The following is a 15,824-nucleotide window of genomic DNA, read 5'->3' as shown; positions in this document are numbered from 1 at the left end:
CTCTCTCCTCGGTGGGCACCTCATTCTAACCCTGGCACCCCCTTAGCACGCTTCCCCTCCACCACCACCACCCCCGACCTCCCAGGGCAGAAGGGCGAGCGGGGGCAGACTCTGTGAGTCACCTCCCAGGCCTGGAGTTGAGGAGGGAAGCGCCGCCTCTCCTTAGGCCCCTTCTCTCCCCCTTTCCCCTCCCTGCTGGTTTCTGGCATCGCCAGATGCTGCGCAGCAGTCTCCGATTCCCTGTCACCAATTCGGCTGGGTAAGGGTCCCCCTGAAGGCGGAGCCGGGCATAGAGGTGCAGGGGAGAGCAGCCTGGGGAGTCCCTATCTGGATAGGCTCCAGCCTGGTTGGGGGCGGTCCTGGTGCCCGGTGAAGCGTCAGACGAGGGAGCCTGAGCAGGGCAGCGCAGAGGCGTGGAGAGGAGGGGGAGGCGAGGGCGGGCAGCGAGGCCTGGCGCGGCCAGGAGAGGGGCGGGGGGCGGCCCTTCGCTAGGAATTTCCGGGGATCGTGTTACAGCGTTCGCGGAGTCCCAGCGGAGTGGGACTTGAGGCCCTGCAGCCGGACTGGGCCCCTCGCCCCCTCCTCCAGCGGCCTGCTGGCCTTGGCAGCGCCGCCCTTGCCCACACTGACCCCGTGTGGCGGGGCCACTCCGCGCCCCGGGGCCACTCTGTAATGGTAGGGCAGCCTCAGCCCCGAGATGACGTCGGGTCTCAGCGGTCCCGGGTTATTGTAGGAGCTATCAGGCCCCGCGTAATCGTAGGGTCTGCGCGGGCCCGGCCCACACCAGACGGGACTCCCCGCCCCCAATTGGCGGCGGAGGAGTCTCCTCGCCCCAGAGTCATCTTCGGAACGCCCAGGGCCCGGGTGATTGTGGGCTCGCCCCGGCCCCGGGTGATTGTTTCATCTCCGTGGCCCGCGGTGGTCGTAGCGTCTCCGAGACCTCGGGCTCCCGTAGGGTCCCCGTGGCCCCGAGTTGTAGTCGGGACACCCCGGCCGCGGGTGATCGTCGGCTCTCCACGCGCCCGGGTCGCTGGCGCGGATCCGGCCTCGGCGCCTTCTCAGGGCGCCCTGGAAGGCCGCAGGCAGGATGAACATTCTGGCGCCCGTGCGGAGGGATCGCGTCCTGGCAGAGCTGCCCCAGGTAGGCGCCGGGGCCACGTCGGGCTTCTGTCTACAGCCCGGGGTGTGGGCGGGGCGGAGGCGGCACCAGACCAGTTAGAGGACTGGGCCTAGCCCTGCCACCCAGCTAGGCCTGCTGCTTCTGGGTGGTCCCTGCACTCCACCCCTACCCGGGCCGCTTGGCTACGGGACAAGGGCCAGGAGTGGGAAGCTCCATTCTCTTTCATCCTTCCCACTAAGTGCCTGAGGAAGGAGGCCGCTTTGCACGTGCACAAAGACTTCCACCCCCGCGTCACCTGCGCTTGCCAGGAACACCGGACAGGCACCGTGGGGTGAGTTAGGGACACCCACAGCAAAGAGAGGAGGTCCCAGGAAACTCTAGTCATAACGAGGGTAAACAACCACCCCCACCCCCTTGGGGCTTCATTTCAGCTCCTACCAGCTTTATGGTTATTTCCCCTTTAAGCCCCTGTGTCCTCTCCTTTCTTCCCAATAAGGTTGTTGTGAGTTCTATGAGATGGCGTTGGTTAGAAGGGTGGCAGCTGGATTCCTGAGTAGAGACTAAGGTGTCTGAGATGGGAAGGTGATCACCTGCTCAGATCCTCACATAGCATCCATGGAGCCCCAGGGCAGGGGTCTGGCTGTGCTTACAGGGATGAGTCTTATTGTGGGGTTTTTTTTTTTTTTTTTTTTTTGAGACGGAGTCTCACTCTGTCGCCCAGGCTGGAGTGCAGTGGCCGGATCTCAGCTCACTGCAAGCTCCGCCTCCCGTGTTCACGCCATTCTCCTGCCTCCCGAGTAGCTGGGACTACAGGCGCCCGCCACCTCACCCGGCTAGTTTTTTGTATTTTTTAGTAGAGACGGGGTTTCACCGTGTTAGCCAGGATGGTCTCGATCTCCTGACCTCGTGATCCGCCCGTCTCAGCCTCCCAAAGTGCTGGGATTACAGGCTTGAGCCACCGCACCTGGCCTTTATTGTGGGTTTTAAAGGTAATACTGATAACAGTTGGCACCATTAATTAAGCATTGGCTGTGTGCCAGGCAGTGTTGGGTACTATCATTATCTTTATTGAAACGTCCATCACTTAAGATATATTCTGATTTCAGAGACATTAAAATGGGGGGGAGGGTGTCTTAGAATATAGGACATTTATCTCATTTTAACCTTCACAACGACCCAATAAAATATATACTAACTTCACCTAAATGTTTAAACTGAGGCTTAGAGAGGCTAAATAATGTGTCCAAAGTCACACAGCTAATCAGTGTGAGAGCTGGGATTCAAATTCACGTTTCTCTGCTGCTGGAGCACAAAGCACTCCTCTCCAGCACATCTGTTCAGGCAGCTGCCTGGGACGCCTGGTGTCTATAATACCCTCAGCCTGGGTGCAGCTACCTTTCTGGACCTAGTCAGGAGCATTGGGACTCCCTAGGGTGAAAGAGCTCGTGCCCACTCCCCTTGCCCACTCTTGTGTCCAGCAGATTTAAGATCTCCAAGATCATTGTGGTGGGGGACCTGTCGGTGGGGAAGACTTGCCTCATTAATAGGTAAGGGGGTGCTGGAGCTGAACTGGGCAGGGTGGGGCGAAACCTAGACAGGTGGGCTGGCTCCAGATTGGAGCATCTGGTACCCTCTCAGGTTCTGCAAAGACACCTTTGATAAGAATTATAAGGCCACCATTGGAGTGGACTTCGAGATGGAACGATTTGAGGTGCTGGGTATCCCCTTCAGTTTGCAGCTGTGAGTGCTTCCACACCCCTTCCAGCTATCCCTTCCCCCCAGCACCCACACCCCCCAACATACCTACCTGTGCTTCACTCCTCCTTCCTCCCAGTTGGGATACCGCTGGACAGGAGAGGTTCAAATGCATTGCGTCAACCTACTATCGAGGAGCTCAAGGTAAGGGGCTGGGTGAAGTGGGGTAGGTGGGTCTCAGAGTGCACATGGCTTCTCATCTGGAGCTGGAAGAATTGGGGAAATGAGCAGTAGTGTCTTCCCTGTCAACCTGGGGCTGTTTCTACCACTCTTCCAGCCATTATCGTTGTCTTCAACCTGAATGATGTGGCATCTCTGGAACATACCAAGTATGTGAGCATCCTGCAATATAATGGGAGGCTCCGGGAAGAGAGGGTTCAGAACAGAAGGGTGGTCAGGAAGAAGAAGAATGCATGTTGCACCAGAGAGGGGGTAATTGGGCATATGAATGTCGGCAGGAGGGGCCCTGCAGGCTTACTCATCCCTCACTTTCCATCACCCGTGGCAGGCAGTGGCTGGCTGATGCCCTGAAGGAGAATGACCCTTCCAGTGTGCTGCTTTTCCTCGTAGGTTCCAAGAAGGATCTGAGTGTGAGTGTGCCAGTGGGGGGACTTCCCAGCTTGGTGAGGGAATGCCCCCCTCTGATTGTGGCCTTCCCTCAGACCCCTGCTCAGTATGCGCTGATGGAGAAAGATGCCCTCCAGGTGGCCCAGGAGATGAAGGCTGAGTACTGGGCAGTCTCATCTCTCACTGGTGAGTTGGAGGCTTCAGGGCTCTGCTGTGACACTCTTGCCTGGCTCTCCTCTCACTGCTATACCTCCAGCTGTGCCCTGTGTCCCCAGATCTGGCACTGCCCCTGAGCACCTATCTGCTCCCTGTGTCAGGTGAGAATGTCCGAGAATTCTTCTTCCGCGTGGCAGCACTGACTTTTGAGGCCAATGTGCTGGCTGAGCTGGAGAAATCGGGGGCCCGACGCATTGGGGATGTTGTCCGTGAGTGCCTGCCTGGTTGAGGATGGCAGAGGGCACAGTGAGCCTCCAATCCCTGCTTCACATATTTCCCACCTTTCTTTAGGCATCAACAGTGATGACAGCAACCTCTACCTAACTGCCAGCAAGAAGAAGCCCACATGTTGCCCATGAGGGGTGAGGAGACTGTTCAGGGACTGCCAGCCCTGGGACACTGTGCCACCCTCATTCCTCCAGAGCTTGACCCCTGAACATTTGCACTGACTGTATCCAGACCAAAGAGCTGCCTCTTGGTGGCAGTATTCCCACAGAGGGGTAGCTGGGACCATGCTAGTCACTTCCTGCTCCAGGCACTGTGCCAAAGACTGGATGCCCCCTACTCTTCAGGGGACTGTCCAGGGTGCCCAGCGGTAGTGGGGAAGAGTGTCTCTGTTCTTTTGCTCAGCCTGCTGGGCCCTTTGTGTGTGAGGATGCTTGATTCCAGCCTCTCACTGTGCCTTATGCATTAAAATGTCTTTGTTATGAGCACTTTGGGGCTGGAGTTCTTTGCTGGGGATGATGGATGTGGAATGGGCATGACTGTGGGGCCATCTTGCCACTAGAGCCCCCTGGGGATGCTGTGCTGGCCATCCCTGACCCCTGGGCAGGTTCAGGTAGGCTGCACTGGGCCCTCACTGGGTGAAGTCTCAATGGCTGGTTTTGAGAGCCCTTTTCCCCTGATCCTTTCCCCACACGTGTCCTACTTGGTGCTTATACCCAAATTTTCACTACCGGAGAATCTTTTTCTTTTTTTCACCCTTTTCTTGCCTTCCCTTTAAGAAATACTTTTCCGGCTGGGCGCGGTGGCTCAAGCCTGTAATCCCAGCACTTTGGGAGGCCGAGATGGGCGGATCACGAGGTCAGGAGATCGAGACCATCCTGGCTAACATGGTGAAACCCCGTCTCTACCTAAAAGTACCAAAAAAAAACTAGCCGGGCGAGGTGGCGGGCACCTGTAGTCCCAGCTACTCGGGAGGCTGAGGCAGGAGAATGGCGTAAACCCGGGAGGCGGAGCTTGCAGTGAGCTGAGATCTGGCCACTGCACTCCAGCCTGGGCAACAGAGTGAGACTCCGTCTCAAAAAAAAAAAAAAAAAAAAAAAAACAGAAATACTTTTCCAGGCTGGGTGCGGTGGCTCATGCCGCTAATCTCAGCACTTTGGGAGGCCAAGGCAGGCGGATCACTTGAATTCAGGAGTTTGAGACCAGCCTGGCCAACATGGTGAAACCCCATCTCCATCAAAATACGAAAATTAGCTGGGCGTGGTGGTGCGTGCCTGTAATTCCAGCTACTTGGTAGGATGAGGCAGGAGAATCGCTTGAACTCAGGAGTTATAACCATTAACTTTTATTTTTTGTTGTTTTATTTTGTTTTTTTGTTTGGTTTTTTGGTTGTTTATTCCATTAACTTTTGTATGGGGAAAGGTGACCGAGACCCTGGCTCCCTGTTGAAATCTGACCCAGAGTTCCAGAGGAGCTGGAAGCACCTCAGACATCTGGGTCAACAAAGGAGGACTTATGGCCTCCTGTCATCCTAGGAGGCTAAGGGGGTCCAAATTAGAAGGCAGATTCTGGCTCCTAGTTGCCAAGTGCTCTGTCTGTTCCATTCCCGGTTCCATTTTCACCAGGATGGTTGGTTTTTCTGCACTCTTCCCTTCTCCTGGCTTCCCCTCCCTCACAGTTCCTAGACTCTCTAGAGCTACCACAGGAAGGAGGGTCTGGGCAGCAGCCCTACCCACTCTGGACTTGGGTCTGGAGGAAAGTGAAGGTGGGGATCAGGCGGAGCAATAGCAGCAGCAGCAGAGCCCCTGGATGATGGTGGAAAAAACAAGGTGTGGACCCCATCCTTTCCCCTCCTCTCCATCCTGGCTTTGGAAGCTGGTGCCAAGAGAAGTGGAGGGGTGTGGTGCATGGAATGTCAGCGATGTGGCCAAAACTTCTTTTCACACTCTCCTGTCATTATTTTTTCCATTTCTGTTCCCTCACAGCACTGGGCTCCTCACCTTTGCCTTGCCTGTTAACAGATGTGTGTGAAGCCAGCACCATAGTCCAGGTGTGGTGTTTGTGCTGCACCGGGTATGGGAGTTCTGTGTTCCATGTGCATGTTGTATGTGTGTGGTGAGTAGATTTTCTGTGTTCTGTGATATATACATGCGCAGAGTGTTGTACCTGAGGGCGTGAGGGGTGTCACTGTGATGAGGTTCCAATGAATGCAGCCTGCCCTGTTCTCCAGACGGGATAAGCTTACGACTCTCTATCCGGAAGTATTGTCTCTAGAATAGGGTGTCCCATGGGGGCCAGGGGCGGGGAACGCTGCGGGGTGGCACAGGGTCTGGGAGCCGACATCAGGTCCTCAGCCGGGAGTTAGGCCTTGGGAGAGGTCTGTGGGCGGAGAGACGGGAAGCCTGGGCTCCACCAGAGCGGGAGGGACCTCGAAGCCCGGACGGTGGAGTGGAGATGGCGACGCCAAGACCTCCCTGGGCTCAGGTAATCCTCCCACCTTAGCCTCCCAAGTAGCTGGGACTACAAGTGCGCGCCACTAAGCTAACTAATTTTTGTATTTTTTGTAGAGATGGGGTTCGCTCGCTCGCCGGCGGGCAGAGGCGGGGCTGCGGCTGGGTTCCCAAGGGTCGGCGGGGCGGGGAGCGGGGCGGGGAGCGGGGCGGGAGTGTGCGGTTTAGAGAATGACCGGGGCGGGGCTAAGAATGGGGCTGGGGGCAAGGCTCGTTGTAACACTAAGAATTGGGGCTACGATCTGGAGGCAGGGTTAAAATCTGGGGCTTGGACTGCAAGCTGGAACCAGAGATGGGTGGTGAAAGCTGGGCCTGTAAGGTTAAGGTCTGAGATAAAGGGGAAATCCTAGGGTTACAGGGGGAACAAAGAGGGGCCTGCGAGGCGCCAGGAGGCCCCGGATGAAGAACGCGGCTGACGCTGAGACCCGGGCTGGGAAGACTACGCAGCCTGGAGCGGAGTGGGGGAGGCGGGCGGGGGCTGCGCCAGCATGAGGCGGGGTTAGGGTCTAGGCGGGGGCGAAGCCGAGACTGGAGTTCACGGCTGGGCCGAGGGCTCGGCCGGGCTGAGGCTCAGGGTTGGACTTCAAGGAAGAGTCCTGTAGAGACGAAGACCTGGGCGGAGAGCGATGTGGGTCAGGACGACACTCACAATTGAAAGATGGACTAAGGAAAAGACCGAGCCCAAGGTCCGCTCGTGGGATGAGAGCCGGTGCTGCGGTAAGAGGGGCGGGGCAGGGGCTGGGCAGGGGCTGGGCAGAGGGCGTGGCCGGGCTCGCAGACCCCGAGCGGCGCACGCGGGAGGCTGGCAAACCAACGAGGGAGGCGGGGCCCAGCGCTGGGCCGGGGCGGAGCTAGGGCCGGGGGCGGGCTCGCGTCGAGTCACGGGCCAATGATTGAGGACTGGGGGCTTGAGGCCCTGCTGGGTCGCCCGCGGGTTGGGCGGGAAGTCTGGCTCCAGCCAGAGCTGTAACTCTTGGCTATCGGACTGGGTGGCACCGGGCGCAGGCCGCTGCCCTTGAAGCGCCGGCCTTGGCTGGAGCCCATGGACCAGCGCCCACCCGGACACCTGGGCGGGAGCGGGCGGTTCCATCGACCCTGAGGGTGGACCAGGGAGACTGAGGGTTCCACGCGTGGCATCACAATTACCTCGCGGGGGCGAGGCCAGAGAGGCATTTCCAAGGAGACGCGGGCGCACTGGCCCTCCCTTGCTTCCTCCTCTTCCCTCCTTCCTTTCCTAGTTTCTTCCCTTCCTTCTCCTTCCCTCCCTTCCCGCCCTACTCCTTTCGGCTGCTCTGGTGCCCACCCCCAGTGCCTCGAGGGCGAGGAGAGCTCCTCGGCCCCGCAGGACAGGGAGGATTCTGTACAGATGAGCATAACCTGTGAGTCTTGAGTTAGGCCTTTGTGCGCTGATAACGCTTCACGGGGAAAGACGCCATAAGCCTCCCACTTTCTTTCACCCTATCACCCTATCACCCTCATTCATTGTGTGTGTTGTCAGTCATTCCTGCTGCAGGACCTCTGAACTGCTGCTGGTCAGAGCTCTCCTGTCCTCTGGAACTAAAGAGCAGGTTGCTTTTCTCAGCTCTGAAGAGAGTTACTAAATTCGTCTCCCCCTTTGTCCCTTCTCCCCTCGTCTCCTTCACAAACAGAGCTGATGGGTGTCTGAGCTCTGGGGGATCTAGTCAGTGGAGAGTAAACAGGCTCTGACCCTGCATGTGTGCTTTTTTTTTTTTTTTTTGAGACGGAGTCTCGCTCTGTTGCCCAGGCTGGAGTGCAGTGGCGCAATCTCGGCTCACTGCAAATTCCGCCTCCCGGGTTCAAGCAATTCTCCTGCCTCAGCCTCCTGAGTAGCTGGGATTACAGGCGCGTGCCACCACACCCAGCTATTTTTATTTTTTATTTTTTGTATTTTTAGTAGAGACGGGGTTTCACCACGTTGGTCAGGCTGGTCTTGAACTCCTGACTTTGTGATCCGCCAACCTCGGCCTCCCAAAGTGCTGGGATTACAGGCGTGAGCCACCGCGCCCGGCCATGTGTGCCTCTTTCATGGTGGCTCATGAAACAGCAAGGCAGAGGAGTTTTGGTTCCTCACCCTGGCTGAGGCCCCAGCAGCAAGACTTTAGGGTCCAGGGTGGTTAAGGGAGGCTGTGGAGTCCGGATTGAGTAAAACCAGAGGGTGAGGAATTGGCTGTGTTGGAGCTAAAAAGCAGGTGTAGTAGGAAGTGACTGCGCCTCAAAAAAACACCTGTCCGGCCGGGCACGGTGGCTCAAGTCTGTAATCCCAGCACTTTGGGAGGCTGAGACAGGCGGATCACGAGGTCAGGAGATCAAGACCATCCTGGCTAACATGGTGAAACCCCGTCTCTATTAAAAAATACAAAAAACTAGCTGGGCGAGGTGGCGGGCGCCTGTAGTCTCAGCTATTCGGGAGGCTGAGGCAGGAGAATGGCGTAAACCCGGGAGGCGGAGCTTGCAGTGAGCTGAGATCCGGCCACTGCACTCCAGCCTGGGTGACAGAGCGAGACTCCGTCTCAAAAAAAATAAAATAAAATAAAAAAACACCTGTCCTTCCCACTGTCTCACTCTGCCGCCCAGGCTGGAGTGCAGTAGCACGATATCGGCTCACTGCAACCTACACCTCTGGGGTTCAAGAAATTCTCCTGCCTCGGCCTCCAGAGCAGCTGGGACTACAGGTGTGGGCCACCACGCCTGGCTGATGTTTGGATTTTTAGTAGAGATGGGATTTCACTATGTTGGCCGTGCTGGTCTCAAACTCCCGACCTCAAGTGATCCGCCCACCTCAGCCTCCCAAGGTTCTGGGATTACAGGCATGAACCACTGCACCCAGCCTGGTAGGACAGGTTTTGCATATGGAGCTGAATGTGATTTATTATTTTATTTTTATTTTTTTTTAGACAGAGTCTCGCTCTGTAGCCCAGGCTGGAGTGCAGTGCCCTATCTTGGCTCACTGCAAGCTCCACCTCCTGGGTTCACACTATTCTCCTGCCTCAGCCTTGTGAGTAGCTGGTATTACAGGTGCCCACCACCACACTCGGCTAATTTTTTGTATTTTTAGTAGAGACGAGGTTTCACTGTGTTAGCCAGGATGGTCTCGATCTCCTGACCTCATGATCCACCTGCCTCAGCCTCCCGAAGTTCTGGGATTATAGGTGTGAGCCACCGCGCCCAGCTATTTTGTAAGACAGAGTCTCTGTCTCCCAGGCTCTGGAGTGCTGTGGTGCTCTCAGCTCACTGCAACCTCTGCCTTGCCAGCTCACTCAAGCAGAATGTGGTTTTAAGGCTTGGCTGTGGAGCTTCACATACAGAATGGCCTTTGTTTACAGGGGTGTGTCCCCAGCCAACAGTAAGTAGATAGGGCTGAAAGAGCATAGGCTATGGAACCAGGAAGACCTGGGTTTGAATCCTACCTCTGCCATCTATTAACATGTATCTTTGGACAACTTACTTATCCTCTCTAAGTCTCTGTTCTCATCCATAGAATGGGGCTGTGGTGGGGATTTAGAATCAAAGGTATATATTTTAGTTGAGACAGGGTCTTACTCTATTGCCCAGGCCACAATGCAATGGCGTGATCACGGCTCACTGCGGCCTTGACCTCCCTGGACTCAGGTGATCCTCCCACCTCAGCCTCCTGAGTAGCTGGGACTACAGGTGTGCACCACTAAGCCAGCTAAATTTTTGTATTTTTTGTAGAGATGGGGTTTTGCCACGTTGCCCAGGCTGGTCTCAAACTCCTGGGCTTGTGATCTTTCCGCCTCAGACTCCCAAAATGATGGGATTACAGATTTATGTCATTTCATTGGTGGATGTTGAAAACATGGAAGTTGATGAAATTATCCAGGACATGCTTTTGTAGAGTCTTCTGAGGAGGTGACCAAGTCTGGTAATCACCAATTTAAGGTGTACAGCAAAACAAGAGGAGATAGCAAAGGAGACAGGGAAGAACTAAAGAGCTGGTTAGAGAAGGAAGAGAAAGATGAGGTCTGCCATGGAAGTCCAAGGAACAGTTTGCAGAAGAAGGAGATTCATTGGTCAACAGGGTCAGGTGAGGCTGGGCGCAGTGGCTCACGCCTGTAATCCTAACACTTTGGGAGGCCAAGGAGGGCGGACCATGAGGTCAGGAGTTCGAGACCAGCCTGTCCAACATGGTGAAACATCGTCTCTACTAAAAATACAAAAATTAGCCAGGTGTGGTGGCGTGCACCTGTAATCCCAGCTACTCAGGAGGCTGAGGCAGGAGAATTGCTTGAACCTGGGAGGCAGAGGGTGCAGTGAGCCGAGATCGCACCACTGCACTCCAGCCTGGGCGACAGAGCGAGACTCCATCTCAAAACAAAACAAACAAAAACAAGAAACAACACAAAACAAAAAAACAGGGTCAAGTGAGATAAGCAGCCCACTGGGTTTGGCTACTGGGAAACTGCTGGTGGCCTTTGCCAAAGCTATTCAGATTGGGGGGCAGATGGCTACCATGTTGCAGGTGGCTGGAAGAGAAGAAAGAGGTGGAGACACTGAGCTCACTGAAGGTAGGGACTTGGCCTCTTTTCTAGTGCTGAATGAAGCCACCCAACATATGTCCTCTAAATGAATGAGTGAATCAATTTGGATTGAAAGGGGTATATGCAATGATAGGAGAAACAGGATTGACAGAGTGTTTTGTTTTATGATGTTTATAGCCTGTAAGGGGGGAAAAAAGAAGCCAGTAAAGAAGGTGTCAATTCTGGCTGGGACCTAAAATATAGATGCTTTGGGCATGAGAAAGAGGGACACCCCTTTCCCAGGCAAGCAAAGTTGATGAGGATTGGAGTGTCCACAGATAATGGCAGTGAAATTATCTGCTGAGAGAACCAGTGGTTGCAGGAGTTTCCAGGAAGTGCTTAAAGTCATTCATTCACTCTTTTGTTCATTTAACAAATTTTGAGTATTTGCTGTGCTGCGGAAAACAGGAGGAGGAGCTGATCAGAGACTTGTAGGAAGATGACCAAGTGCCACTGAAGGCTTGCTGAAGATGCCAAGCAATCAGTTTCCCTTCCTTAAGCAGACCTGAAGTCCAGTGCCTCAAGGGACAAAGCTAGCTGTGGGAAGGAAAGGCAAAGGGGCAGACTCTGTCTTGTGGCTGCTGATGGGGAGCTGCCACCCCAGTTGGAGGTCTGCTCAGGGTCATCCTCTGTCCAGGCTCCACACACCCTGGGACAGTTTCTGGAGCTGTCCCTCCTTGCCTAGACCCTGGCTGGCTCCTATTCATCACTCTAACTCTAGTGATGCCCCTTCCAAGAAGTCTTCCATAGTCCCCTGTCCTCCTTTCCAGTCCTGGTAGGTGGCCCTTGTCCTGTGCTACCATTTCCCTGTCAGCATCTGTATCACACTATTGTCATGAACCTCTTGTGTCCCTCTCTCCTCCCCCTCACCCCTCCGACCCCGCAACCCCTCAAGAGCAGGGACTGTTGTTTTATCTCTGCATCTCCAGGATGCAGTGGGGCCTGACATGTGGAACTTCTCGGGGTATGTTTGGTGAATAAATGGCACAGGGAGGGGGCTGCTGCCGCCACTGCCACTCTGTGCTCTCTCAGATGTAAACAGGTTACCCAGCTGGGAGAGAGGACATCTGCTGGCTGGTGTGGCGTCCAGCACTGATGTGTCTACCTTCTCTGAAGGTGGGTCCAGGAGACCTTTGACCCAGGGGGGTCCCCATCACCCCTCACCTGGGAAAGCTGATACCTGGTGGAACATTGGTCCTGAGGCAGGGAGGGAGGGAAGTGTTTGGTCCTAAAGCTGCCCCATCCTCAACCCATCCCCTACAGATGCCAGAGGGGACCCCTTTCTCAAGGCCACAATCACCCCATTCATTTGTATAGAACTTTATGGCACATAAGTATCTTTGACATATGTGAATTGAGTACACCCAACAACCCTGCAAAATAGGTATGACCACCATCCCATTTTGTGGATAAGGAAACTAAAGGCTCAGAGAAGTAAAGGAATTTGCCCTAGGCCACCCAGCTAGTAAGTGACAGACCCACGACTTGGGCTCAGGCCTGACTACAAGTTCAGGGCAATTTGCCACTATGCTGCCCTTTGGCCCAGCTCAGCAGTGCTGAGGAAGGCCGAGGTGGTGGTGAAGTTTCAGGGTCCTGCCACACACCCATGCCTTCCTCATCTTCCTGGGGGATAAAGGGTACAAGAGGGGAGGAGATCACCCATGAGTCAGCAGTGTAGTGAGGACCCAGGACTTCACAGCCTTGTGTGGGAAAGGGAAGGAGGGAGAAATGTGGGTAAGCCTCAGGCCAAGCTGCTGCACTGTGAGGCCACTTGGACTCACACCACAGCCTGGGCTCATTGCTGGCTGGTGACCAGTATGAGGTCTCACCCTAGTTCTTCTCCTCGTGGGCACTGGCAAAGGCACAGTCCTCATGGCCTGTTTGAGGGTAAGCCAGCCACAGTACCCCAGGCCAGTGCCGGCTCCCTCCCTCCCCTAGGGGTGCGGGGGAATCCGAGGTAAGGTCCCTTGTCCTCTGCCTGGTGAGTGAGATTCTGGGCTGTGAGAGGCGCAGAGTTGCCTCATGGGCTTACTTTTGAGAGGGGACAGCCAGTGGTAGATCAGGGCCTTAGGCAGGGTCAGAGGTGAGGCAGTGGTGGTAGACTGGGGAAATTCTCCTGTCTTCAGGACTGGCATTGAGCTGAGCAACAGAGGTGGGGGCCTTTCTCCAGGGCTTTCCCCTAACCCCAAATTCTTACCCCAGCAGCTTCTTCCTGTGCCCTGGGAAAGGGGATGTGGTCTCTGTGCTGCCTAAAAGGGTGCCTAGGCTGGGGGTGGGTCGTTCAAAAGCCTGGCACTCTAGGCAGTGGGGAGACTGTGGGAAGGTGCTGCGTGAAGAACAGGGAAAGGATCAAGAAGCGGGCATGGGAAGGGAGGGGAGTGAGAAACGTGTCAGGTGGGAGGAGAAAAGGGGCTTGAAGAAGGGAGGAGGGGGAAGTGGGGAGGGAAGGACGAGACAGAAGCTAAGGAGCATGATGCGGGCCTTAGCTCCTGGCCAGGCTGTGAGAGATCAGAGCGGGCCAGGGCAGGTGTAGGAACTGAGGATGCTGCGGCTCTGCTGCTCCTGGGGCTTCGGGGTGCCATGGCAGGAGGGCCTTCTCCTACCAGGTACCTTGTGGAGCAGGGCTACCACTCATTGTGGGTAGCTGGGTGAAGGGCAGGCAGGAGCCAGTGGAAGCCTCCCACTGGAGGGAGAGGACAGAAGTAACAGGGAATCACAGGACTGCAGGGGGCTTGGTGAGGGTCTCCTGTGTATCAGACATGGAACCAGACATTTTGCTGGGACTTGGGGTTACTCTGGGGCCAAGTTACTACCACTGAAGCAGAAACACTTCTTGGGGTGGGGACAGCTGGTGGTGGCAGGTGAATTTGGTGAGGTTTTAGCTTGAGCTGTGGGAAGACCCAGAGGTCTGCGGCTGCTGCTGATGACCCAGACCCCTGCCCCCTCAGGTGACTGCAAGGAGCCTGACAAGTGCTGCTGGAAACACAAGCAGTGCACTGGGCACATCATCTACCCCTTCGCCTCTGACTGTGTCTGCCACAGCCTGCACCTACGCTCTGTCAACCACTGCAACTGTAATTCTAGGTGAGGGCCCGCCCCCTTGGGGGACCCATGGCAGAGCAGGTCCCAACTTTCACTGTGGTGTCCCCTTCAACCTTTGGTTTGCCTCTTCAGCTTTGAATTGGTGCTGCCAGCCCAGTCCCAGCTCTGCACACTTTGTTCTGCTCTAAGAGAAATGGGGAGGTCTGTTGGCGGCCTGGGACAGGCCCAGCAGAAGCCCACTGTCCCTCAGGCTTCTGGCTCTGGGTCCCTGGGGGAGTGATGGGAGCCAGGCTAAGAGTCCCATGTGTGGCAGGCTGAAGGACTGCTCAGAGGACAGCAGCAGCTCCCGGGGTACGGGCCCAACCTGCTCCCATGTCATCGAGTCCCCTTGCTTTGAGCTCACACCGGAGGAGCAGCATGTGGAGCGATTCTGGTATGGCTGGTGAGTGAGCCCCAGTGGGCTGATGGGGAAGGGGCCTCTACAGGGAACTGCACCCCCCCGACTCTGTCAAACTTCCCTCGTCATCCCTCCTCCCAGGTGCAAAAGCTACAGACCTGTCTCTGTGGCGGTGATCCACCATCCTCTCCACCATGAGTGTGGGGCAGATGATCTAAATGAAGAAGAGGAAGAGGAGGAGCAGGAAAGCAAGCCCCCCATCCCAACGCAGGTGGGGCCTGCCACCACCTCCCCTGACCTAGGCACCACCATGGCCACTGGTACCCCTGACTCCGCAGCGCCCATCACCATCTGGCGCTCTGAGAGCCCCACAGGGAAGGGTCAGGGCAGCAAGGTGATCAAGAAGGTAAAGAAGAAAAAGGAAAAAGAGAAAGACAAGGAGGAGGAGATGGATGAGAAGGCAAAGCTGAAAAAAAAAGCCAAGAAAGGCCAGTTGACTAAGAAGAAAAGCCCGGTTAAACTGGAGCCTTCCCCGCCAGACGCGAGCCGATCATTAAGCCCAAGACAGCTGGCCAGGATGTCCGAGTCCAGCCCAGAAAGCAGGGAAGAGCTGGAGAGCGAGGACAGTTACAATGGCCGGGGGCAGGAGGAACTGTCCAGCGAGGATATTCTGGAATCATCATCGCCCAGGAAGAGAGAGAACACAGTTCAGGCCAAAAAGACAGGGGCAAAGCCCTCACAAGCCAGGAAGGTAAACAAAAGAAAATCTCCCCCAGGATCAAACCCCAACCTCAGTTGAGGCCAGGGTGGTCAGGGTGCAGAATAAATGCCATCGAGCCTGTGGCTGGCCCTGTGCTGCTGTTCTCTCCCTCCAACCTGGCTGTTTCTTGCGGGGCAAGGGGTGGGCTCAGGGCTGCGGGGGTTTCTCAAAGGCAATCCAGCTTTCACAAAGGAAGTCCATGGGAAGGCAGGTGGGAGGGAAAAGAAGGGGCACAGCCCTATTTCCTCCTACCTGCTAGGACAAGGTGGAAGAGTACATCTGGGGCCGGGCGCGGTGGCTCACGCCTGTAATCCCAGCACTTTGGGAGGCCGAGGCGGGCGGATCACAAGGTCAGGAGATCGAGACCACGGTGAAACCCCATTTCTACTAAAAATACAAAAAATTAGCCGGGCGCGGTGGCGGGCGCCTGTAGTCCCAGCTACTCAGGAGGCTGAGGCAGGAGAATGGCGGGAACCCGGGAGGCGGAGCTTGCAGTGAGCCGAGATCGCGCCACTGCACTCCAGCCTGGGCAACAACGTGAGACTCCGTCTCAAAAAAAAAAAAAAAAAAAAAAAAAAAGAGTACATCTGGGTGGGAAGGAGGACTTCCCCTTTCTCCTCGGAGAGACTCTCGGTCTGTGTGAAACCCACTTCTGGGAGAGGCAGTACTGTCT

At 55.8% G+C, this 15,824-nt stretch overlaps 2 protein-coding genes across 28 annotated transcripts; both read left to right on the top strand.

Annotated features, from left to right (window-relative positions):
- The first annotated feature begins 197 nt into the window (after nt 1-197).
- RAB34 (RAB34, member RAS oncogene family) lies at nt 198-4,371 on the top strand. 21 transcript variants are annotated; one of them, XM_015437819.3, is made up of 11 exons: nt 198-259; nt 1,063-1,141; nt 1,360-1,451; nt 2,602-2,667; nt 2,759-2,860; nt 2,955-3,019; nt 3,153-3,204; nt 3,384-3,441; nt 3,538-3,628; nt 3,760-3,867; nt 3,950-4,371. In XM_015437819.3, the coding sequence occupies exons 1-11, from the start codon at nt 216-218 to the stop codon at nt 4,015-4,017; spliced, it is 825 nt and encodes a 274-aa protein (XP_015293305.3). In that variant the 5' UTR covers nt 198-215; the 3' UTR covers nt 4,018-4,371. The 21 variants fall into 21 exon arrangements, with proteins under 21 accessions (XP_015293305.3, XP_045232117.2, XP_065388395.1 ...); XM_045376182.2 differs by having other exon boundaries at nt 3,384-3,465; XM_065532323.2 differs by having other exon boundaries at nt 929-1,141.
- Nucleotides 4,372-5,585: 1,214 nt separating this feature from the next.
- On the top strand, nt 5,586-15,232 carry PROCA1 (protein interacting with cyclin A1). Of its 7 annotated transcripts, XM_045376175.3 has the most exons (6): nt 5,586-5,712; nt 5,869-5,998; nt 11,985-12,068; nt 13,901-14,036; nt 14,308-14,436; nt 14,533-15,232. In XM_045376175.3, exons 2-6 carry the CDS (start codon nt 5,959-5,961, stop codon nt 15,188-15,190), a joined length of 1,047 nt encoding a protein of 348 aa, XP_045232110.2. In that variant the 5' UTR covers nt 5,586-5,712; nt 5,869-5,958; the 3' UTR covers nt 15,191-15,232. The 7 variants fall into 7 exon arrangements, with proteins under 7 accessions (XP_045232110.2, XP_045232109.2, XP_005583305.3 ...); XM_045376174.3 differs by lacking the exon at nt 5,586-5,712 and having other exon boundaries at nt 5,851-5,998; XM_005583248.5 differs by lacking the exons at nt 5,586-5,712; nt 5,869-5,998 and adding an exon at nt 6,588-7,110 and having other exon boundaries at nt 14,308-14,427.
- Nucleotides 15,233-15,824: the final 592 nt, after the last annotated feature.

Source organism: Macaca fascicularis, chromosome 16, assembly GCF_037993035.2.
Source record: "Macaca fascicularis isolate 582-1 chromosome 16, T2T-MFA8v1.1".
NCBI classification, from domain to species: Eukaryota; Metazoa; Chordata; class Mammalia; order Primates; family Cercopithecidae; genus Macaca; species Macaca fascicularis.
This window is presented reverse-complemented; position numbering and strand designations above follow the sequence as displayed.